The sequence below is a fragment of the Danio rerio genome, chromosome 25, assembly GCF_049306965.1.
Source record: "Danio rerio strain Tuebingen ecotype United States chromosome 25, GRCz12tu, whole genome shotgun sequence".
NCBI lineage: Eukaryota > Metazoa > Chordata > Actinopteri > Cypriniformes > Danionidae > Danio > Danio rerio.
Window position 1 is genome coordinate 29,130,943 of NC_133200.1, and position 25,565 is coordinate 29,156,507.

General features: G+C 37.7%; 1 protein-coding gene across 5 annotated transcripts; it reads left to right on the top strand.

Moving 5' to 3' along the window:
* The first annotated feature begins 8,605 nt into the window (after positions 1–8,605).
* ca12 (carbonic anhydrase XII) lies at positions 8,606–25,333 on the top strand. 5 transcript variants are annotated; one of them, XM_073943248.1, is made up of 12 exons: positions 8,606–9,089; positions 10,301–10,321; positions 13,235–13,414; positions 15,523–15,665; positions 17,940–18,035; positions 18,214–18,277; positions 18,360–18,517; positions 19,248–19,374; positions 19,610–19,639; positions 21,800–21,823; positions 22,989–23,070; positions 24,364–25,333. In XM_073943248.1, exons 1-12 carry the CDS (start codon positions 9,035–9,037, stop codon positions 24,434–24,436), a joined length of 1,053 nt encoding a protein of 350 aa, XP_073799349.1. In that variant the 5' UTR covers positions 8,606–9,034; the 3' UTR covers positions 24,437–25,333. The 5 variants fall into 5 exon arrangements, with proteins under 5 accessions (XP_073799349.1, XP_073799350.1, XP_073799351.1 ...); XM_073943249.1 differs by lacking the exon at positions 19,610–19,639; XM_073943250.1 differs by lacking the exons at positions 19,610–19,639; positions 21,800–21,823.
* The last annotated feature ends 232 nt before the right edge of the window (positions 25,334–25,565 follow it).

Genomic DNA, 25,565 nt, shown 5'->3' on the forward strand with positions numbered 1-25,565 from the left:
ACAGATCAGTCCGAAGCAGGGAGTATGGAACGCTCAGAAATGACAGCCAGGCAAATCAAGACTTCGCAACGAACCGGAGCGTGAGTGTGGTATATATACACGAGAGCTGATGAGTTGCACCTGGACCGTAATCAGTGCCAGGTAGCAGGGCTTATGGGATTTTGAGTCCGTGAGTCGAATCTGAATTCTGGCGATGGTTCCCTCTGGTGGTGCACAAGAGGGTTGGCATCGCCCTCATTTACAACAGAACCCCCCTCCTGCGAGCGGCTCCTGAAGCGAGAAGGCACCTGACGCCGGGGTCTACCGCGCTGTCGGGGGGCTGGTTTCTCTGGGAACCTTTGATGAAACTCTTCCGTGAGAGTTGGGTCTAGAATATCTCTAGCATTCACCCAGGACCGTTCCTCTGGACCGTACCCTTCCCAGTCCACCAGATATTGGAGGGCGCCACCCCGACGTCGAGAGTCCAGCACTTCTCGAACGAGGTAAGCTTCCTCGCCCTCGATCATGACAGGTGGGGGGGTCCTGGTTTCCGATTCCTCCTCAACCGCCTCCTCTCGTGGACCACCAGCGGGTTTGAGTAATGACATGTGGAAAGTAGGAGAAATACGATAATGATTAGGCAAGGCTAAGCGAAAAGACACTGGAGTAATCTGGCGTACAATTTTGAATGGCCCTACATACCTGGGACTGAGTTTGCGGCAGGGCAATCTCAGACGAAGGTCTCGTGTCGACAACCACACCCACTGCCCCGGCTGATACGTGGGTCCCTGGCGTCGGTTCGCCTGAATCTCTCTCCTCCTGACTGCCCTCATGAGATGTCTGTGAGCCTGGTTCCAGACATCCTCACTCCGCTGCAGCCAATCCGTGACAGCAGGTAACTCAGTGGGTTCTCCGGACCATGGAAACAGGGGTGGTTGGTAGCCAAGAATACATTTGAATGGCGTGATACCCGTGGCTGGCTTTATTAATGAATTTTGTGCATATTCTGCCCACATCAGATAGCGACTCCAGTCGTGCTGTTGCTGATGACAGTAGGAACGTAGAAATCGAATGACTTCTTGATTCATACGTTCAGTTTGGCCGTTGGATTGAGGATGGTACCCTGAGGTGAGACTAACATTAATATTTAGATTTTTACAGAGAGCGGACCATACCCGGGAAGTGAATTGGGATCCCCTGTCTGAGACGATATCATCAGGTAAGCCAAACATTCGAAATACATGATTGCACAGGGCTTCTGCGGTTTCAAAGGCAGAGGGCAATTTGGGCAACGGTATTAGGCGACAAGCCTTGGAGAAACGATCAACCACCGTGAGAATGACTGTGTTGTTCTGGGAAACAGGGAGATCCGTAATGAAGTCCACCGCTATATGGGACCAGGGCCGTTGCGGAACCGGTAGCGGTTGTAACAGGCCAGCAGGGGTTTGGTGAGATGCCTTCGTGCTTTGGCAAATTTCACATTTCTGAACATAATTAATTACATCCTTCGTGAGGGACGGCCACCAGAAACGGGCTTTGACTAACTCCAAAGTTGCAGTGATGCCTGGATGCCCCGAACTGGGAGTGTCATGAATATGGGTCAGTAATCTGGTACGTATGTTATTGGGTACAAAAATCAGGTGATTCGGACAGTCTACTGGAGGGTTGTTTTCTCGGTTGGCCTCTTGGATCTCGGTAAGTATGTCCCACTGTACTGGAGCCACTAGTAAGTTCGTAGGAATAATGGTTTCATCACTAATTGGGGTTTTATCCTCTGATAGCCTGGATAGTGCATCTGCCTTACTATTTTTACTCCCTGGTCTATAGGTGACAATGAAGTCGAATCTGGTGAAGAACAAAGCCCAACGAGCTTGTCTGGGATTTAGACGTTTGGCTGAGCGAAGATATTCCAGATTCTTGTGGTCAGTTAATATGGTGAATTGCTGACTAGCCCCCTCCAGCCAGTGTCTCCATTCTTCCAGGGCTAATTTCATTGCCAGTAATTCGCGATTTCCCACATCATAGTTTCGTTCTGCGCTGGTCAATTTACGGGAGAAGAAGGCACATGGATACATTTTGGATGGTTGACCCTGACGTTGAGATAACACAGCACCGACTCCTGTGTTGGATGCATCCACTTCCACAATGAAAGGTAGGTCTGGGTTGGGATGACGGAGAATAGGAGCTGTGGTGAATTGAGTCTTCAGATCGCTAAATGCTTGGCGTGCTTCAGAGGACCAGGATAGTTTGTGGGAATTTCGTTTGGTCATGGCTGTTAATGGTGCGGCTATTGAACTAAAGCCTCTGATAAACCGTCTATAGAAGTTGGCAAAACCTAGAAATCGCTGCAACTCCTTGAGATTCTGGGGTAACGGCCATCGTTGAACTGCCTGTACCTTCGTATCATCCATGGTAATCCCTTCTGCACTGATGACGTAACCCAAAAAGGCGATCTGTGTCTGGTGAAATTCACACTTCTCTAATTTGGCGTACAGACGATGTTGAATCATGCGTTGCAACACTATACGTACATGTTCAACATGTTCCTTCATCGTGTTTGAATATATGAGGATGTCGTCGATGTAAATGATGACCCAGCGATCCAGCATATCCCGAAAGACATCGTTCATAAAAGATTGGAACACGGATGGACAGTTTGACAGGCCGAAGGGCATTACCGTGTACTCATAGTGCCCCCTAGTGGTGGAAAACGCGGTCTTCCACTCGTCACCAGCACGGATTCTGACAAGGTTATATGCACTGCGAAGATCAAGCTTGGTATAATATCTAGCCTTTCTTAATTGTTCCAGGGCAGGAGGTACGAGGGGTAATGGATAGCGGAATTTTACGGTGATTTCATTGAGCCCTCGGTAATCAATACAGGGACGTAAACTGCCATCTTTCTTCTTTACAAAGAAGAATCCAGCTGAAGCAGGAGATGTAGAAGGTCGGATGAAACCCTTGGCCAATTCTTCGTCGATATATTCAGACATTGCCTTGTGCTCAGGTTGTGACAGAGGGAATATTCGACCCGTTGGAGGACTTGATCCTGGAATTAACTCAATAGCACAATCACTGGGTCGATGTGGGGGAAGTTGAGTAGCTTTTTGTTTGCTTAAAGCTTCATGTAGGTCATGGTACTCAATGGGGATTAGTTCATCAACGAGTTCAGGTAACACATTGGTGGTTCGTAATGGAATTTTGTGAATGGGCTGGATGCACTGTTTCATGCATGACTCACTCCACTGCAATATCTGTCCGTCCCTCCAGGAGATATGAGGATCATGTCGCCTTAACCAGGGCAGTCCCAACACCAGTGGATGATTAACTGAATCAATAATGTAGAATTGCATTTCTTCAATGTGTAGAACACCAACTTGTAACTGTAGCTTATTCGTAATCATACGGATGCGTCCTTCACCCACAGGACGACCGTCTAGTGCTTCCACTGCAAGACAGGAATCATATGAGCTGAGAGATAGTTCGTGACATAAAGCAAATTTCTTAGATATAAAGTTTCCGGCAGATCCAGAGTCGACAAGAGCCGTAGTATTAATCATTCTTTTATCAAATTTAATAATCACAGGAATCAGTACACTGAAAAGTGCAGGAACATGGGAAGGACTCACCGATTGAACTGGTGTCTGAGGTCGTACGCTGCAGGTGGATTTCCTGTGCCCTGATTGACCGCAGTACAGGCATAGATGATTTTGCAATCGATGCATTCTTTCTTCATGGGTGAGACGGGTGAAACCCAGTTGCATGGGTTCATCAGGGGGCGTGTCACTTGAAACATGGAGCTGTGTGCGAGGATTTCTACGGCTGCGAATCAGATGATCAAGACGGATGGTAAGTTCAATGAGTTCGTTCAATTTCTTTCCTTCGTCACGGCAAGCCAATTCAGATTGTAGATTGGTATTCAGACCCCGTCTGAATAGTGTCTTCAGTGTATCCTCAACCCAGTTAGTTTGAGCGGCGAGAGTGCGAAATGACAAGGCGTATTCTGCAGCTGTGTTACGCCCCTGTGTAAGAGAAAGTAACTGCTCACCGGGGCTTCTCCCATCTGCTGGGTGCTCGAACACTTCCCGAAATTGCTTGAGAAAAGTTTCAAATGTGGGATAGTTACATTCCTCCTCCTTCCATATCGCTGTAGCCCATTCCAGCGCTTTCCCCGTTAACAGGTTGCATACAAAAGCCACCCGACTAGAATCAGTGGGATATAATGCAGGTTGTTGGTTAACAAATAGTTTGCATTGCAATAAGAAGCCTTTGCAGCGAGAAGGTGACCCATCAAACTTTTCAGGAAAAGCTAATCGGGGACTTACGGTAGCCGGAGCATTGGAGACATGCGTTGGTTGAGAAGCTGTCATGGTAGCAGGCGGGGTAACTGCAGGATTCGGATGACGGAGTTGCTGCATAGCTCTCACCAGTTCCTCCGTGAGAGAAGTTAGATGGGTGAGTTGTTGATGATGGGTGGCTAACTGAGTGGCTTGAGCGGAAAGTTCAGTCGAGACTTGTGCTAAAGCTGCTGGATTCTGTAGTGGCGAAGTCTTCTGTTGTGATGAATCAGAAGGCATTGAATCCATTTGCAAGCTTTATTAAGAGCACACATACAAACAAACACAAAGGGGCAATCCAGGAGACAGAACGTGGGACAGGCAAAAGTTCAAAGGCAGGCAGATATCTTACTGGTCAGAATAACAGGCTGGAGATCAGGGGCAGGCAGATGTCTTTCGTAATCGTAGAACAAGCACAGGGTCAGAAACACAGATCAGTCCGAAGCAGGGAGTATGGAACGCTCAGAAATGACAGCCAGGCAAATCAAGACTTCGCAACGAACCGGAGCGTGAGTGTGGTATATATACACGAGAGCTGATGAGTTGCACCTGGACCGTAATCAGTGCCAGGTAGCAGGGCTTATGGGATTTTGAGTCCGTGAGTCGAATCAGAATTCTGGCGATGGTTCCCTCTGGTGGTGCACAAGAGGGTTGGCATCGCCCTCATTTACAACAATTAGTTAGTGTTAATGTATTTACTAACATGAACAAAGAACAATGAAGCATCTTTCATATAAAGAAAGTACAGTTCATGTCAGCTCAGTGCATTAATGTTAACAAGCATACATTTTGATTTTAATAGCATTGGGACATATTTCAATTAATTAAATGATTAATAAATGCTGTTCAAGTATTTTTTCTTTGTTCATGTTAGTAAACATAAACTAACTTTAACTTATGAAACCTAATTAAAAAGTGACTATTTAATTGTATGCCTTTTTCTGTATTTGAGTGTACAGCATGTATAGTAACCTGCATGGCTTTGATGAACGATGTATGCTGTATGTTGTTGTATATTTATAATAAATGAAATAATGAGGTGTGTATTAAATAAATTGATAAACAGGCTAAGTTGTGTATTTTTGTCGTGTATTTTTATTAGTAAAAATTTGTTTGCTATATTTATGGACTTTGTGTTGTATGTAATTTCTATTTAACTTACGTTGAAATGTATGACGGTGAAACAACGTCACTGTATCAACGTTGATCCAATTTGCAAAATCGAAAGGTAATTCAACCTTCATTCAACGTCTACAAAACGACCACAATTCACCCATGAAGAAGGTAAGAGTGAAACAACGTTGTGATTTCAACGGTGAATCACCGGTGGTGGTCCGACGGTGAAACAACGTCACTATATAAACGTTGATCCAATTTGCAAAATCGAAAGGTAATTCAACGTTGATCCAACCATAGACCTGACGTTGATTCAACGTTGAATCACCGTTGAAATGCCGGCTGGGTTTGTTACATTTTTAGAGAATGGTGACATTCGTCGATAGCCACGACGAGGGCTATGCAACCACGTGTAGGCTGCGCCTGTGCATACGTGTGCCCTTGATGCAGAAGTATAAATCGGTTGTAAGATGTGTAAATGGCATGTACAATAAACAAGTGTGACCCAGTAATGCATTTGAGATTTGCAGAAATTTACACAGCAGCCTCTGGTGGGTTTATGAGAAATGGCTTGTATGACATGGCACAGGAATGTATTTGAGATTGTCAAAAATGTATACGGCAGCCTCTACTGGATTTGTGAAAACAAAATTTTGTGAAAATTTTCACTATTCCCATTATGTAGGCCTGGAGACATTTTCCATTGAGCCTGGGTTGGATATTGGTTAATTGGATAAACTAAATTGTAGTATGTGTAAGACTATGTGTGTGTGTGGGTGTTTACCTAATATATGTATTATATATTTTTCCAAGATATATAAGTGAGTAATATAATAAATTATATTTTATGTATAATAATATATAATATAATATAATATAATATAATATAAAAATATAATATAATATAATATAATATAATATAATATAATATAATATAACATAATATAATATAATATAATATAATATAACATAATATAATTAGGGCTGTCAAATGATTTAAAAAAAATTACATAATTAATTACACTTTTTTGTAATAAATCATAATTAATCACGAAAAGTGACACAAACACACACACACACATACACACACAGACAACACGCGCAGTACTTCGCACACGGTGAGAAGGGATCCCTTCAGATTCATCAACACGTACAATCGCGTTCATCAAATTTGCTTTACAATCAAGGATTCTGACACAGCAACATGCTTTACAAAAGTTATGTGTAGAAGGGACAAACATCAAACTTATGAAATGTGAGGGCTCATGGAAGCAGCTTAAAAGCAAAGAATAGGGCTGTGTTTGACAGCTTGTGACTTTATCTGCCACTTTTACTGAGTAAATTTACATGGACACCAAAACTACACTTTTATGATTAAGATAATACTGATTAAGAGTCTACCATGTACGCAGCGATTTTTGTTTACCTTAAGGGATCACGGGAGTCCCGAAATGCGGGCATTTTTCTTTCCGATCGCCATGCGGTATCAAATTCCATTAAAACTGAACTACTAAACTGCAATTAAAGTGTAAAGATTAAAAATGAAACATCGAAATTGCATGAAACTCTGGAAACACAGGATTACTTGGTGATGCGACATTAATTGTTTTATACTGAAACTTTCCTTCTAAAAACACATCCTTGGTCTTATCCAAATTTCTTTGCATGCTAAACACACGCAGGGCCGGAGCAAGCTAAACTGGCGCTCTAGGCAAACTGCAATCAACCCGAAAGTGACCAGTTCGCGGATGAAAGAAAGGACGGTGAGGGAGGGGGGGTGGGTGTAGCGGATGAAAGTGAGGACCGGGGGTTCGCTCAGTTTTCTGCTGCTTTTTTTTAACGTTTAAAATATTTTTAATAATCACGTGCGTTAACGCACTAATTTTGACAGCCCTAAATTTTCATTCAATAATTCATTTTCTTGTCAGCTTAGTCCCTTTATTAATCACTTTATTGAATAATTATTAATTTGAATGAACCACAAACTTATCTAGCACGTTTTTACGCAGCGGAAGCCCTTTCAGCCGCAACCCATCTCTGGGAAACATTCACACACACACACATACACATACACACACACACACACACACACACACACACACACTCACACTCAAACACTACGGACAATTTAGCCTACCCAATTCACCTGTGCCAAATGTCTTTGGACTGTGGGGTAAACCGGAGCACCCGGAGGAAACCCACTCAAATGCAGGGAGAATATGCAAACTCCACACAGAGCCCTAAATATAATATAATATAATATAATATAATACAATATAATATAATTACATTTCAGCATTGTACTTTTTCAATTGTACTTTTACATTTACTTATTTATCTTGGTCCTTGATTTATTTGGGGTCACCACAACAGAATGAACTGCCAATTACTTTGGCATATGTTTTATGTGGCGGAAGCGCTTCCAGCCACAACCCAGCTCTGAGAGAACACTAATTTGTAAATTCCCAGTACTGGGAAACACCCATACACTTTGTCATTCACTCACTCACTTGCAAACATGCAAAACACTACAGACAATTTTTTATTTTTTTTCCAATTAACATACTGCATGTCTTTTGACTTTGGAAACTGGAACACCTGGAGACGAAACTCAGCTAAACACGAGGAGACTAAAAAGTGAGCCACCGTGCCACCCCCTTACACAACACTGCAAAATAACACCTAATTCATTCATTCATTTTTTTGAAACATAGGCACACTGCACACAGAAATTATAACACCTTATTCAATGACTTTTTAAAATGTACATTAAATGATCATTTAGCACAATTACTCTTTAGGTGCGTCATAAATTTGTAAATAAATATATAACATATAAAAATGCTATTTATATTATTATTACAATTGCTCAGATGGTATTTCACGGTCCTCCCTTTTATGAGTTTAAAGCCTATTATAAATTAAGCCAGTGTGTAAGGAAATATCTGAAAAATATATGTATTTTTTAAATTTAATTAATTTATTTATTTATTAGCTGTTTCATACAATAAAATAAAAACTAAACTAAATTTTTTTTTCAATATTCTTACTTGTGTGTGTGTTTTTATGACTTTATTAATTACAATAACAACATATAATCATAATACATGAATTTTCAAAATAAACAATAGCTGCAACATACATTGATTTAGAGAAGGTTTACAGCATATAATAAGGCAGTGTGTCATTTGCGGCGCTGTGAACACCGAGCAAATGTTGCATTATGGAGACATAATCACTGACACACGAGCTGTAATTTTTCTCATATCAGATGACGCTTCATTGTACCAGTCTGCGGAGTTTAAAATGACCGGTTTGAGAACGTGTGGCTAATGGCTATTTATTAGAGTTCAGACAAAGTTTTGCCCCTCTGATGCTCATACTGCTGTCTGGCTTGGTATAGCCGCAGATTTGTATGAAGTCAGATTTGTATGAAGTGATACTCAGGCGCTGCTCTGTCATTTCCATCCGTGACGTCAGTTTATTTAGCTCGTGAGCGCAGCATGCTTGATATAAGGGACGGTTCCAACAGCTATGTCAACATTTCCCTGACTCGAGTCTACTTCTGACTGTAGACTATAAAACGCCGCTACCTCTCTGCAATGTCACTCAAAATTATACTCATCATCTTGATCGCGTGTCCTCTTGCGCTCACAGGTAAGTCTTGCAAAATTAATTAAAGTCTTACTTCCACTGATCAAAATATGGTGACTTGGTCATTAACTCGATTCTACATGTGTTCTAAATGTTCAGAGTTGTGCCTTACATATTAAAGAACTGCTAAGAGAAATGTCGATTATTACAATATTTTCTAATGCTTAATCAATCTATTGTTTATGTGGTTATTATTGAATAGCTTTTGTTTCTAAACATGAGTTATAGATACCTTGATATTATTTGACATGTTTTACATTCTTTAAAACACTTTCATGTATCGTTTTAATGTATTTTTAAAATGTATAATTTTTTTTGTCATGCATATTTTTGAATGTTTGCGTTTTGCATCACTTTAAATTGATATGCCATATCGGTGTATTAGCCTGTAAAGTAGGAGAAGATTTCTGGAAGTTAATTTAAGTTGTTAACACAATGCGTTGGTGAATGTTGTTTCCTTAAATGAACAACTTTGTGAGTCATGTAGAATTAGAATGTACTCATAATCCTTTTAATTATCATGTAGATTCGTGAGACTGGTTTTACTCTGCAGATCTAAGAAGTTATGTTGAATGACCTGAGTGTATTAAAAACCACGGGTGAAAATATTGTCATGCTAAATTAGCACAGAAGTGCTGAATAAATTGCCTTGTTAATATCTTGTCTGTAGATCTTCCCAAAAGGGTTTGTTCCTGAAAAAGCCTTGTGGTCCTAGAATAGTAAGGATGATTAACGGTTGTAAATTAAAATAATAACCAAATTGTAAAGCATCTTCCTGTTTGGACTCTCAGCTTCATTAAATATCATATTTTTCTGTGTCATTTAGGAAAATTTCCATCACTGTGCATTTAATACATGGTGGTTTTGCTGTAAAAAATAGCTGCGCTATAAAAAAGATTTGTGTTTTGTCATAGTTTGTAAGACTGTGACCTTCTGTAAACTGTCATTACAAAAGAAATTCCCTAAATCCCAATAACTTACTTTTTATCATTTTAAGCAGTGAAGAATTTCACATACTCCTGGGGTATCTCATTGTCAACCTGAAGTCAGTGAAAGAGCCTGGTTCAGCCTGTCAGATTGACTTGAGACTAGCTGGCAATGAGCCACAGGATGTAACCAGAATGGTGTCCAGCTGCAATGGAATGCATCATTTGACTGATTTATTAGATTAAAACTTTAACAGCATTTAAAATTTGTTTTGGTCTCTTTTTCAGGCAGAAAATGGACATATAATGGTGAGTAATTTTCATCGTTATGTACCAGTGTTAAAACAAGTCATTTAACAGACATCTTTACTGTGTTTTAGTATTATGCTGCTTGATATTTTTGTGAAAGCATATATATTTTTGATGATCAGGTTTAATTTATTCAAACAATCAAATTGAACTGATTTACAAAAATAAATTAAAAACTAACCAAATACATTTTGCTATTTTGAGACTATTAAACGCTTTGCTTAATGTTAAAAGGTTTACTAAAATGTCAGAGATGCGTACAAAGATTGTGAATTTGTCTACTAATGTGTAAGATAAGGGAACGAATGCAACTTAGACTCTGAAACATTAGGAAACTTAATATAAATGGCGCAAATTAGGTTGTTGTTGCTTTCCTTATACTGAGCAGATGCAATTGTTTTTACACTGGAAAAAAAGATCATCCAGCCATCTGCTACAGAGATCATCAGAATGTGCTCTTCACACCTTAAAGAGCTTTAAAACAAACATACTTAATCATGGCTGTTGCAGTGTTCTGGTCAATTGCCTGTACCTAGGAAACCAAACAGGTTTCTGGTTACTATCCTTATTGGTAAGTCCTATTCCTGGACAGGCCTATAAGGTGTTATCACTAACAATCCTAACATGTAATTTCAGAGTGGACATGGAGACCTTCTGGCAGCCATGAAGAAAGTTTTAAAGAGCATGTTGCTGCTGGAAAGTGGGAACTCGTTGTGCAAAGCTGACCTTCTTTTGACTCCATTGGCTCTTGAGCTCTGAATTATTCTCACCATGTCAATCATGTCATTCCTGTTAGTTTGCCCACTAGCTCACTCTCATGTTCTCATAGGCTTTTCAAGAGGTCATGCTTAATTACTGTAAGATCATTATACCATAGAACCAAATTACACATGGTATGTTTAGTTTGGATTATTTAAAGCTGTTTTAAACTAAGATATAAATTAACAGAAGGTACTTAAAACCCAAACTCGCTTTTGCCTGTAGTTTAAAGCTCCCTATATTTAGGAAAGAAGACTGTATAATAGCATTATGTTTCTGTGTCTAGCACACTGCAGTTTAAATGTCTTCTGAAATACTTGTTAAATAATTTTCACTTCTGCATGCAAGTTTAGAAAGTCTATAAATCAGACTATGTTGGTATGTGCTATATTTTAGACTTGACGACTAAGAGTTTTAGACAACATGATCATCAAAACAACCACCCTATAAGCAAATTGCTAATTTAAGCTGCTGCTAAAACTAGATTTTTGTGTTAACAAAGAAAGTCAATTATGGTGTAAAGTCAGCACCATTATGATGATTTAAGTTGGGTTCTTATTGTTGTTAAGTTGTTCCTAAATACTAGTAGTTACTAATGTGCACTGCGTTATTGCTCTATGCTGTTGGAAGTTTTACTGCTTTCAAGTATTGCTATGGTGTTATTGTGTAGTTGGTGGCCAAAAGCAAAAGAGCCCATCTCCAAGTAATTATTATGCAATTGTTGAGGGTTTGTGTACGCTAACGTGTTCTAAATGCTTTCTGGGTTTTCACTCTGTGGTTTTTAAAGCCATGCAAGGCAGTTTATAGATATTTGTTTAGTGGTTCTTCTCATTAAATATATAATAAGATGTGGACAATGTGACAATAGAGTTAAGTGTCAGCAGCCTGTTTGAAATGCCATGATGAATGCCTCACGAAACAGTGCAGTTCTTGTGCTGCAGTATAGATGTTATCATGTCTGTCAAGCAGGGCTCAGATCAGTGTTGTTCTTTGTGCTGGCTAACACTGAAAGCTCTTGAAATTCTGAGTCTGAATTAATTCTGCTTAGTCAAGGCAATTTAGAATGAATTTAGAATGACATAAAACCTCCACTTCCTTAGGCTTAAGAAAAAGCCTAAATACAGAAAACAGAAAGTTGAGATTATTATTTTAGTATAAGGTAAACTGAACAGACATAAATAATATTTTAAATCATGCAGATGAGTAAGGAAAGAACTGAAGTAAGTGGTCTAATAACCGATGCATAGTAACTATAACAATGTGATAAATGTTCTTGTACAGCACTTTTTTGCTCAGTCAACCATACAGTAATTAATTTATTCATAATGTATTTATATAATCACCAAGGATTTACTTTGCATTTGTTGCAAGCAGTGTGTGACCTCAGCATCCAGTAGTTTAGTGTAATAATGGCAAGCAATTTCAGAGAGCTGCAGATGGTTTACCATAAAAGTTTGCTCATACATAACAGGGTCAGAGTTATGATTTAAGTTTGTAAAACCTCCAGGACTGCCACAGGCATTTGGTGTGATTGTGATGGAGAACCTAGTCCAGATGAAAACATGAACTGAGCAGTGAGTAATTACGACCGCAAGGGAGGAAGGTTAAGCTACTAAAAGAGACTCTCTATGCTGTCTTGCAGTTACTGCAATACAGAAAACAAAAGCTGTCCACAAAACCATGGTCATTATTGACAATATATATATATATATATATATATATATATATATATATATATATATATATATATATATATATATATATATATATATATATATAAAAACATGTAATCCCTTAGCAACAACAAACCACTTTTACTGCTACTGTTTCTGCAACTGAAACAATGACAATTTCATTTAAAGAGGCTAATTATTGTCATTTGTAAGTTTGTCATTTTATTTATTTTTAAAAAATCTGCTTAGGCAAGTTTAAACTCTGTTGGAAATAAAACCTTCCCTAAAGTAACAAAAATGATCTTTTATTGCTGCGTGTGGTATTCATACAAGAGCATTTATTTTGTAAGGGAGTGCTGTGTGACTGCTGACTTTAGTCTCTGTCTTTGACCAATTTTAATGCTGTTTAATTTAATGCCAACAAATGTTTAATTTAGTGCATCAGTCAGAGAATGATGCTTTCCCTGACTTTTTGTTTCAGGACTTGATGGAGAACACGACTGGCCCACCAACTATCCGTTTTGTGGAGGAGCATTCCAGTCCCCAATCGATTTCCAGACACATTTGCTGAGATATGATCCAAACTTGCCACCCATCCAGGTCCAGAACTATAACCTGTCAACCAGTGAGCAGCTCACTCTTGGCAACAATGGGCACTCTGGTGAGTACATTATACACTCTCAAAAATAAAGATACAAAATTTGTCACTGGGGCAGTTCTTTTTGAAAAGGTACCACCTCAGTGACAGATTTTGTACCTTTATTTCTGAGTGTGTAGAGCATACCGTTTTTTTTTTTTTTTTGTTTCTTTTTTTTTTTTTTAAACACATCTTTTAAAACTTCAACATTTAAAGAAGTTACATTTTATATGGCTAAGTAGACTGTTCATTCCCTATAACAGATGAAAGGATTTGTGGTTGTTAGACTAATGAGACTGTGTGTTACATATAAAAGAAAAATAGACTTTCTTCTTAAGCTTAATTTCTGGTTCACCATGAAGAAAATGACAGAAGGATCTATTTTGCATGTCCGCCATAGCAATTTTCTATAAGTACCTGCTTATTACAATAGATCAAACCTGTTTGTATTTTAGTCTGGAAAATGCAACAAAGCTTTGATTCAAGGTAATGTCTTAACATCACAAGTGCTGATTTTCTAGGTAATGGGCATATTCTGCTGTATTTTTAGACAAATGTGCATTAAACAGACAAAAGTTGTTCCATCTACCTTTGCTGAACTGTAAATGTTTACCTAAGTGTGACTTATGTTATTGTATTTACTCTCACTCCAAAGAGTCATGTTTATGGCAAATAGAGAAGGAAGGTTTGTAGTTAACTAAGTTGACAGTTGTGCCATAGATTTCATGCCATGAGAGTAAATACTGATGGTTTTCTGACATTTATACTTATACACTACTCATGTATACTACATGATGTCACAGGCCTAGGCGAGTAAAATAAATCGATTTAAAGAAATAGTTAACTCAAAAATGAAAATGAAATCATTTACTCACCCTTCACTTGTTTCAAACCTGTCTATTGTTATTGTTAAACACAAATTCTAAGATACTTTGAAGGAAGAAATATATAATTCCTTTGTATTTAGCAGAAAGATTAAATCTGTAAAGGTTTATAAACAGCTGAGGGTGAGTAATCATTTTTGGGGGTGGCATATCCCTTTAAGTCTTTTCATGTAGTTTTTGCATTCCTGTGACATATTGTCTTTTAGAGTAGTTCTGCCTAGGCATGGGTCAGTATAACATTTGGACGGTATGATAACCTTGGATAAAAATATTCTGGTTTCACGGTATTGTGATTACTGCTCTAAAATATATTCATTTTAATTGTCTGGGTAAAAAACAAAAACTATTTTCTCTTTTAAACACAATATGTTTTATCTTTTGAAAGATTTATAATATTTTGGAACAGTAAACATGTCAGGCTGAATAATTAAAATCAGTCACTGACTTCTGCTTTCTTCATTAGTTTCAAAAACACAGATTTCTTTACGATTTAAAATGACATCTTTGGATAATTTTTCTGCTGAAGATACTGTTGTCCTAAAAAATGTAAATAAAAAATCTTACACATACCTTAGGAAATTTGGAAAGTTTGGCGGTTTTAAAACCTTGACTTTTCCAAAATATACAGTATAAGTATACTGTATCTTGAAAATGGTTATCATCCCATGCCTAGTTCTGCGACAGTTCACAATCCTGTTGTATTTAGTTCATTATATATTAGTGTCAAAACTGTGATGGGATGCACTGTGAATGATAGATTCAGCCAAAAAAACGCTCACTGAAAATGCTCATGTGCACATTTCAACCAAAAATGTTTGTGAATGCATATTTAGTAAATGAGACCCACTGTCTTGCTTTATTTTATCAAACAAAGTAATGGCAAGCAAAACAAGAGCAGGACATTTCTTAGCGACAAAAAGCAGTTTGAAAAAAATCATATCATTGATTAAATTATTAGGTTATTAAGTGCTTCATTCATAAAGACTGTCATTTGTATATTTCAATCATTTTGAACATATCATTTAAAAATTATTTGAATATTGGAATGTAATGGAACATTATCTTTGAAAAAGCATGGAATCCTGATCTGTGCAAATTGAGAATTTTGAGGAAAAAAAAAAAGCCCAGCGTAGGTTTTTTTATGAACTTCTGTGTGAATAGTACTTTGTGCATTAACTTTTTTTGGTCTTAACGTGGCTGTGGCTTGAATGTGGAATTTACTATTTACTTTCTTTTCTTTATCCACAGTGCAGTTGTCATTGCCATCTCACATGTACATATCCAGCCTTCCTCACAGATATTCAGCAGCTCAGCTCCACTTCCACTGGGGCTCTTCTAACCTGCTGACTGGATCAGAACACACTGTTAATGGCAAGCAGTTTGCTGGAGAGGTACAGTAAACATGATCACCTATGTCAGCTCAAAGATGAGACATATGCCTGGTTTCAAAGCCTAAATCTAGTCAAAGACCCAAGTCTAAGTTGTTTCAATTGAAGGAAACTTGCATGTACTGATCTTAAAGTATATCAGAGGCTTTGTTTTGTCTCAGGATGGAAGCTAGTAATAATTAACAATTACAAAAATGTCCCAATTAAACTATGGACTAATAATGGCATAGTATTGCACACTATGAAATGCACTTAATTTCTAGAAACAAATAATCAAGAACCAATCCTAGGTTCCTGACAGTCCTGAAAGGAGTTAAGGCCCTGGTATATTTCAAAACAAAATTGCAACAAAAAAAGACTTGAGCAAAAATTTAAAGCAAAATCTGGCCCAATAATTTAAGCTCATATCTCCATATACTCCATTTATATAACCCTATAACTCCATCTTCTTTAATGTGCTTAGTATCCAGGCAGTTCAGAGTCATAACAGGAGAATAATGATACAGTCTTGATGGGATAAAGCAGCAGACACTAACATCAAAATTGCAAAATTTTTGGACCACAGTACAACCATAATTAAGGAGGGTAGGTTTAGGGTTGAGGTAGGGGTAGACATTAATAAAATACAATTTAATAGGTAATTTAATAAATAATATTAACAATTCTCATTATATAATTACAGTTTTTTAGTTCAGGGCAAAAATTAATCATGATTTATCACATCCAAAATAAAAGTTTGATTTGACATAATATGTGTGTGTACTGTGTATTTTTATTTTGTATATATAAATGGAAACATGCATGAATATAATTGAGAAAATGTTTATTTATATGTAGATATAAAATATATGTTTGTTACAAATTATATATAATATCTATGTAACAAAATAGTTTTGAGTCTATGTATATATCTATCACATATACATTATAAATAATATATATAATACACACATATATTATGTCAAAACAAACTTTTATTTTGGGTGTGAATAATCTGTCTAGCTTAATGTTTTTACATTACTGTGAGGGTGGGGCTCGCAGCTGTATCCCTTCTAGCAACAATCAAAAAGCATCCAGCACAACAGCAGCAATAGTAACATTAATAAACTGGAAGATTGAGTAGCAGACTTGCAAAGAAATTGCAAAGACTTGGAGTCACACACCAGACAATAAACAGAACCACGTTGCACCAGTCTGATAAAGTTTTAAACATTGTTCCATTCACTGTCTAGCCCAGTGGTGTCCAAACTTGGCCCTGGATGGCTGGTGTCCTGCATAGTTTAGCTCCAACTTGCTTCAACACACCTGGCAGGAAGTGTCTAGTATATCTAGTAAGAGCTTAATTAGCTGGTTCAGGTTTGTTTGATTAGGGTTGGAGCTAAACTCTCCTGGACACCGGCCCTCTAGGACCGAGTTTGAACACCCCTGGTCTAGCCTCAGCAAATAGACAGCAATGTGGCATGCCTCTGTAGCACTTGTTCTGTGACGGGCTGAAAAAGGCTGTTTGCCTCATATGAAAGTTGTCTTTAGAAGTTAAGTCGAGAGGCATGCTACAGTCCCGACAACTGCAGCGCGTGGGTGAGGGAAGGTTCAAGAACAGTACATCATCACTCAGCCTTTTCAAACTTCTTTTTAACCTCAAGCAAATAACGAAATAGAACCTCATTTGAAGTATATCGAGGCCTTTATGTCCAGTTGTATGAAGTTGTGGTCAATTAATGGGTTGGCCAGAATTACCAGCAGTTCTGTTTTATAGAGTTTGAGTTGAAACTGGTGGTCAATCATCCAGCAGGAAATATTTTTCAGACATGCTAATATCAAGGCAGGGGTCATCGGATCATTCGGTTGGAATGATTGGTAGAGTTGGGTGTCATCTGTATAGCATTAGTATGAAAAGCCTTTTTTTTTCTGAATGAGGATACACCATCTTGCTCCTGGGATAACTTCAACCCTCCAAGAGACCCTTAAATTTCCTATTTGAGAGGTAAAAGCTAAACCACTGAAGTGCAGTTCCTAAAATCCCCATTGTCTTGAGTTTTGCTAAGTTAATTTGGTGGTTCACAATATCAAAATTAGCAGATAAATTCAGCAAGAACACTGAGGATTTGCATGCAGCTTTTGTAAATCTCTAGGTTTCTACTGCTGAGAGCAGAGCAGTCTTAGTCCCTGCTTTTGAAAATGGACCGGTTCATGTCAGAGAAATTGTTATGACAGACAGACTGATTAATTGATTGATTTACCTGGTTGCTTATTAAGGACAGATTTTGTTGTATTCAGATGCATGTAGTACACTTCAATTCTGACAAATACCCTAATGTCTCCATGGCTGTGGACAAACATGATGGACTGGCTGTGCTGGGAGTTTTTATTGAGGTGAGTTTAGACCCCAAAACCACCTAGACTAATGCAAATTTTTATTCTTGCAATTAATTGAGCATAGCATTTCACTCAGTATATTGGGGTGATTATTCCTGTTTGTTTATTGTCTGTCACATCAACACATCTTTATAAGAGTATATTTTCTAATCAGTCAATGTTTTGTTCCATTTAGATTGGAGAGGCCAACCCAGCTTTTGACAAACTTTTCAGATTCATCAGTGGAGTAAAGTACAGAGGTATGTTACTTTAATGTTATTTGAAGTATCAATGTGCACAAATATTCTAACACGTTCCTTTGGTTGACCTGTGAACTGGCAGATCAGAAAATACAAGTACCAGCATTTAACATCCGTGCACTGCTACCAGACCGATTGGATCAGTATTACCGTTACGATGGTTCTCTGACCACACCACCCTGCTATCCTAGTGTGCTATGGACAGTGTTCAGAAAACCAGTCACAATTTCAAGAAAACAGGTAAACTACTTATGCCTATTAGGCTCAAATTCATTTCCACTGTCATTAATATGACCAAGGAGGACTTTATAATCTAGTACTAGGCTATCCATATGATTATGCTTGCAAACTGAACTGAACTGTCACTTACTTTTGATTGGCCATCAATAAGTGTAGTATGTAATACAAGTAGTTATTACGATCAGCTTGTCAGAGTTACCAGCGATCTAGCCCATGCAGATGGCTAGAGAACTACAATCTGCTGGTATACGGACTACAAGTCCAGTCATGCAAAACACACACACTCATCTGCTCCAAGTCATTATTGATTACACTTCTACTGCTGATGCTACTCATGGACTGATTACACACACATATATGCGACTCATTTTGAAACTCTCATCAGTCTTGTTATTCTAAACTGTGAACATTGCGATGCGGTTTCCTTGCCTTCTGTATTTGAACCTTGCTTTGTTTCGTTTATTCTTGTCTGCTGCATGCCTTTGACCATCTGGCTGTTTATTGACCACGACTCTGGATTGCCCGTAAATCTGTTTGCTCCTGTGTTGACTGTTGCTTGCTTGACCATCCTGCTAATAAATCCTGTGTTTGGATCGGCACCCCTGTTGTCAGCGTCACTTCACGTTACACAGCTGCTAAAAGCTAACTAGCCAAATCTTGTCCTTTTAGGTAATAGTAGGTAATAGTTTTGCTGTTTTTAATAATGTTTACTGTTGTACTATTTTTACAGTTTTTGGCATTGGCCACAGCTCTATATGCCTCCTTTGCCCAAGACTCTCCTTCCATGCCACTTCATGAAAATTACCGGAAGTCACAACTCCCTGATAACAGAGTGGTACTAGTTTCCTTCAGAGAAGGTAAGAGAATTTATATTGTAATATGTATACAGTTTAGCAGGCCATAACTTTAGCAGTAGATTGCTTTCTCTCTTATTCTCTTTTAACGTCTGCACAAGGATTCAGTTTATGCACTGTTACCTTTATTCCTAAATGAAAAACTACTACTGCAGGCTCCTTTAAAAGGAAAAAAACAATGGCTGTTTTTATAAGCTGCTTCAACTGACATAAATCTTTACCTTTAAACCTGTTTTAGAGTTGCTGCACCACAACATTTGTTTATCAGGTATTTTGTTGCTGTGAGAGAAGCCTGAGTTTGCTGTCTTCACCAGAGGCTTATGATCTGCTTCAGTCTTGCTGTTTCTAACATTCTTGCATGAAGGCTCATTTCATGAAAAACCAAGTCTACCACTTACAGCATGATTTACTGCATGGCAACATTTTCTATGAAGCTGAATGATGGAGAAGAATGGTTGGTCCTTCATTTTTTCTTCCAGGCCCTGCACTAGTAATGCTTAGTCCTAGCAGTTCACATTTGCAATGCTTGAACTCCTCTGTTGATTATGTCTGGTGCAGGACTGCATGGTATTCTTTCAGTGGCAAGCCCCTTTCATAGAAGACAAGTCGTTCAGAAGCTTCTGGTGGGTGACCTTGCAGACCTTGCTGACGAGGGACTCTATCAGCTTCTCCCAAAGTTGAGTCTTCATACAGATACAGATAAGAAGTTAAAGAGGCCCAAGAAGCAGAGACACTGGAGCCAGGCAACCCAGAAACATCAGTGGTCAAAGAACAATGTGCCAAGCGACAATGGCTACTCCTCTTCTGTTGGGAAAAACATTCCAACACCATGGTATATGGGAGCACTTGAAACAGGTAAAGGGATGTGTTTTGTATCCTTGGAAGAGCAGGTCATTCATCAGCTGGAGAGGTACCAAGCAAAGGGTCTGATGGTCGAAGCTCTGAGAGAGGTAGTTTTTCCAGAGCTGAACCTTAGAAGTTATTTGCATTGCCGATCTGATCTAGACCTTCAGACTATAAGACAACTCATACAAGGAAGATCCCGAGATGAGGCGGCAGAGCTGGAACAATCACTGACTAAAGCCATGCTGAGGCAGATGAGAAGGCAAATTAAGCGGCGTAGAAACCCAAACATAAAAACCACCATGGGGCATCCTCAAGCCACAGTTCCCAAAGACTACAACTTGGAGCTTGCCTACCATAGACCTCAACATGTCGAATGGGAAGATTAAATCCAGGGAGGGCTGCAAACCTCCTAGAGGGCGTAAAAATATGCAGTACGCTGTCATGCATATTTAGTCAACTATACTCCCAAGGCTAGCACATCATTGACTAATGTTTATTTAGTTTGATAGTACTCCCCTCTAACACTCTTTCAGAGACTCCTATGGTTTTTGTCTCAAAACACATTTAAGCAAACTATTTTCATAACATTTTATTCAACTAGTTTTAAATAAAATTGTTATTTGAGAGAATAGCACACTAAATGACATTTGCTTGATGAATCTTAAAACACTTTTCAGTTTTCAGGATCCAGATTAAAATGTAATGATTAGTCTAGACTAAAAGTTTGTCTGTTTTAAACATTAGTGAGGTTTTTGTGGGAGAGAAAGACTCAAACTATCTTAATTATGATATACAGTGTACAACTCAAAGACAAAGACCATAATGTTGAGGGCATATTTTTACATTTTATTGGGAAAAGTTGAGTTATATACTGCAGTAATTGTATTCTGTGGTTGAAAAGAGCTATGTTCAAATGAAAAGGGACAAAATCAGCATTTTAAACGTTTTAACATTCTCTAACACTACATGGTGCTGTTTTTCTTTTGGGTGTGATCTGAGACAAGAGAGAAAGCAGACAGCATAATCTTTTTTTGTACACTGACTCAGATGTTAGTCTATATAATTTTTTGGTGAAATGTCTAGATCATGGATTGTAAAATAAAACCCATAACTTCAATTAAAATGAATCACTTCTTCCACTTATTAAAGATAAATGTCACTGTTTTATTTGAAACGTTTTTTAGGATAGTATGTGTGATTATTATATGATACAATGGGACACATTTCTGAATTTTTGTATTTGACTTAAAAGTGAAATTTATTCATCTTTTACACATTTATGACCATCAGTAGTACATTCATTTGAAAGGAATAGATCATTTAAAAAAGGAATAGTAACCTCATGTCATTCAAAACCATTTTGAATTTGTTCTCCTGCTGATCGCATGAGAAGTCTTAAAAGATAAATACTTTCATTGTTTGGACAAACACAATAAAAAAAAAATAATAATAAAATAAACCCTCTTAAATTTAGCTTACTACCTACTTTTTTGTCCAAATGACTCCACTTCATTTGTAACATTTTCATTATACTGTTTTTACAAACTTTTATCTCAATTCATATTTTCCTTTTTCTTCAAAGGAGACTTTACATGGATGAGCTGGGGTATGTTATAGTAAACAGTTTATGCATGTCTGTGTGTGTTTGTGATGTGAGACAATTCCTCACCTCTGGCTAACAGACGTGACGTCTTATGACCATGCAGTGACGTGTAGTTGCAGTGTTGCATCACCCCTGTCTCTGGCCACAACATAATTGCTGTTGACATAAAATTGAACACATGGAGAGGGCATGTTTGGGCATTAAGCATGACTTTAGGACCTTATCATTGACGTATGTATGGTTTAGTTCTAATTGTAGCCCTGCAATGGTTGACAAATAGTTCTACTTTACACCACTGAGTCCTATGCGCGTATGTGTGCCTCACATTATACCACTGGCCTTGGTTTTGTTACCACATGTGTAATAATAGCCACAACTGTGAAATTTTAGGGTGTCACAGTGGCTCAGTGGTTAGCACTGTCGCCTCACATCAAGAAGGTTGCTAGTTTGAGTCCTGGCTGTGCCAGTTGGCATTTCTGTTTGGAGATTGCATGTTCTCCCCATGTTTGTGTGGTTTTTCTTCAGGTAGGTAAATTGGGTAAACAAAATTGACCATAGTGTATGAATATGTGTGGGAATGTGAGAGTATATGGATGTTTCCCAGTACTGAGTTGTGGCCGGAAGGACATCCGCTCATTTGTTCATTCTACTGTGTTGACCCCAATCAGGGACGAAGCCGAAGGAAAATGATTGAATAAATGTGTAATTTTGCTTATTACGTTTGTGGCTTTAAACAAGTGTGTGATGACTGTTAATCATACTGACAACAGTTAAACAAAAAGCTAATCTGGGTTAAGATATTTTTGATTTCAAGTATTAACAATTTTCCGAATTTACCATTGATACACACTAACATGCATGAATCATCCGTGAACATTATTCTAAATACATTTTATCCAAAATGTCATCTTTTTTTAGGGTCCAGTTTTCACAAACTAGACCATACTTAATGGATAAAATCAAATAAACTTTCTAAAATCAGTTACATTATGGAAATTTGATTATGGTTTGTAAATGTCATTTCATGTTGAAATTAAAATCTTCTGACTTTAAAAAATATTGTGTTACATGACACACAACTAGCCTTTTAAAACATAATATTTAAAATTAATTTAGCATAATATAAATGCAAGTATTCTGATAATTGTAAGATTAATTCTCCTTTCAGGTATCATAGCCTCAATAACAGCAGCATCCATGCTAGGACTGCTAATGATTATTACGCTGGTTTGGTGTATTTTGAGAAAAAGGTAAGTGGTAAATTCAACTCAAAATGAAATATCGATGCAGACATTTTACAGTTGTTTTGCCAATAATCACAGATGGAGCATTTTTATTTAGAGCAATCCATTAAATCTGGAATTTTGGCTTCCCTGTGCAGTTTTCTAAATGGATGTAAGTTGGTTACTTGAAATTACCACCCTGGCCAAATATTTCTTGGTTTGTAAATTATTTTTATTCAGACTTTAAATTGTGCTACACTATTGACAGTAGACCTTCTACCCACAAGATTTTACATTACCTTTTTGTGAGGTATGCTTAATGCACTGATACAATGCATTCAGTCAGATTTTTTTTAATTATTATTATTTTTTGTTAACATGTCTGTGTGCCACATACTTCAAACTTTAATTTTATTATTTTGGCATTAAAAAAAGTCCAATAACAAGAAATGAAGGTAAGTTAAATGATGCATATTCTATAATGCAATTCCATATTTTTTGTCCTGGAAATTAGGTAAATTATGATAAATTATTTAAAACGTAATGGCTTGTGCAAAGTTAATGTTCATTTAATCAAGTTTCAATGTTTATTACATATTAAGCGTAATATATACACACAGATTGGACAATGAAACTGAAATAACGTGTGTGTATGTGTTTGTGTGTGTGTGTGTATATATATATATATATATATATATATATATATATATATATATATATATATATATATATATATATATATATATATATATATATATATATATATACAGAGGAAAATGAGGATATGACTGGCTCTGGCAAAACAGGATTTGAATGGCTCCTACGAAACACCCCAAAGTGACAAATTTATATTAAGATGAAGAGAATATATGAGAGATCTTTCATGTCCATTAAACCACTCTTTACACTGTATTCAATGCACCACACTTTATTCAATGCACTGAAAAATGTGATAATAAAAAAAGTTAACGTAACAAAGACACAATAACATCTTTGCATTTAAAATGACAACTGAACTAATGATACTTAACTACATTTGTTATAAAGATACATGTGGGCAAAAAAGTCTGGCATGCAAATTTCACTTGTGTTGAAGTTGGTCACCCTCACCAACAAAAAGCTGCTTGGTTTGAAAGAACCCTGTGTGGGCAGTACTTCGCCTATTGTATTGACAATAGACAATGAACATTTTTTTGCCTGAAAAGGTTTCCTAACATGACTTCACCCTAATTGTACCAAATTTTACTCAATTGTACTTGTTTAACTAGTTTAATACTTCCACATTTTACACCATAAACAGTCCTTTTGTTCTTTCCCTAGATCTTACACAGAAGAGCAGGAGGAGAAAAACAATGGGTGCAAGCTCTCTGAGAAAGAAGAACACATCTCTTAAGTATAACCTTTCAACAACTGATGAAACCTGAACAAATTAAAACATGAAATTTCTGTGCCAGATGATTTTTTTTATTCCTCCATGTATTTTTATCCTTGGCACATGATCCTGAGTACAGAGGAACTATCTGGTTGCGTGCAGCATTTATTTCAGAAATGTTAAAAGATTGACTATTTGAATACCAAGAGGTCTTCAACCACAATATATATATAAGACCCAAAATCCTAAGATGACACAAGAGGAGAACAAAAATATGTTGTTGCATGTAACCCACCAATCAACATCAAACCTGGTGCTTTGAGAAGCAGGAGCCATCATCTGCCAGGGTGGCCTTCTTTTGATGTCTACCGGCATGTGACATCTTTCTATAGTGCCAAGCAGACGTGGTGGGAAAACACAGCTTCTGCTTAAGGCAACGAGGACGTTTTGGTTCAGCATGGATATGCGGTGGCCTGAGATGGGTAGTTATGATGTCCCCACCCTATATTTACTATTGTGCTGTTTGACCGATTAGAGTAATGAAAGGGTATATGCAGAGCCGCGCTCTCAGTTCCCACTGTGCATGCCACAGAACTGGACTATTGTTTCTCAGTTTACATGTAGGTTGACCTTTGACCTGTCATTGCTGAAGCAATCATGAGACTAAACGCCCATGCAAACCCAGTAACCCATACAAATGTGAATTACAAGAGTGCTCAGACTTTCCCAAATACTTACAGTGATTACCTCACTGAAAACTACATGTTGAAGATTCACAATTTTTGAAGATGGATTTTATGGAAGTATGAAACAATAATAATGATTAGAACTGGAAACTCTGAATGATGTGAAGCTAATAATATCCATATTTTCATGTTGTGAGACACTGCATAAAACCATTTTCCATGTTGTTTCAGACTTGTTAAATTTGGTTAACTATGGTCTGTTTGCGGCGAGGCAGAGGCGCAGCAAGAAGGTCGCTGGGATGCTGGTTCGAACCTCGGCTCAGTTGGTGTTTCTGTGTGGAGTTTGCATGTTCTCCCTGCCTTTGCGTGGGTTTCCTCTGGGTGCTCCGGTTTCCCCCACAGTCCAAAGACATGTGGTACAGGTGAATTGGGTAGGCTAAATTGTCCGTAGGGTATGAGTGTGT

Coding starts and splice junctions, on each gene's coding strand:
- ca12 (XM_073943247.1), top strand. CDS start 9,035: ATGTCACTCAAAATTATACTCATCATCTTGATCGCGTGTCCTCTTGCG. Junction 18,278..18,359: donor CAGTGGAGTAAAGTACAGAG/GTATGTTACTTT, acceptor GTGAACTGGCAG/ATCAGAAAATACAAGTACCA. Junction 19,375..19,609: donor ACTAGTTTCCTTCAGAGAAG/GTAAGAGAATTT, acceptor AACCTGTTTTAG/AGTTGCTGCACCACAACATT.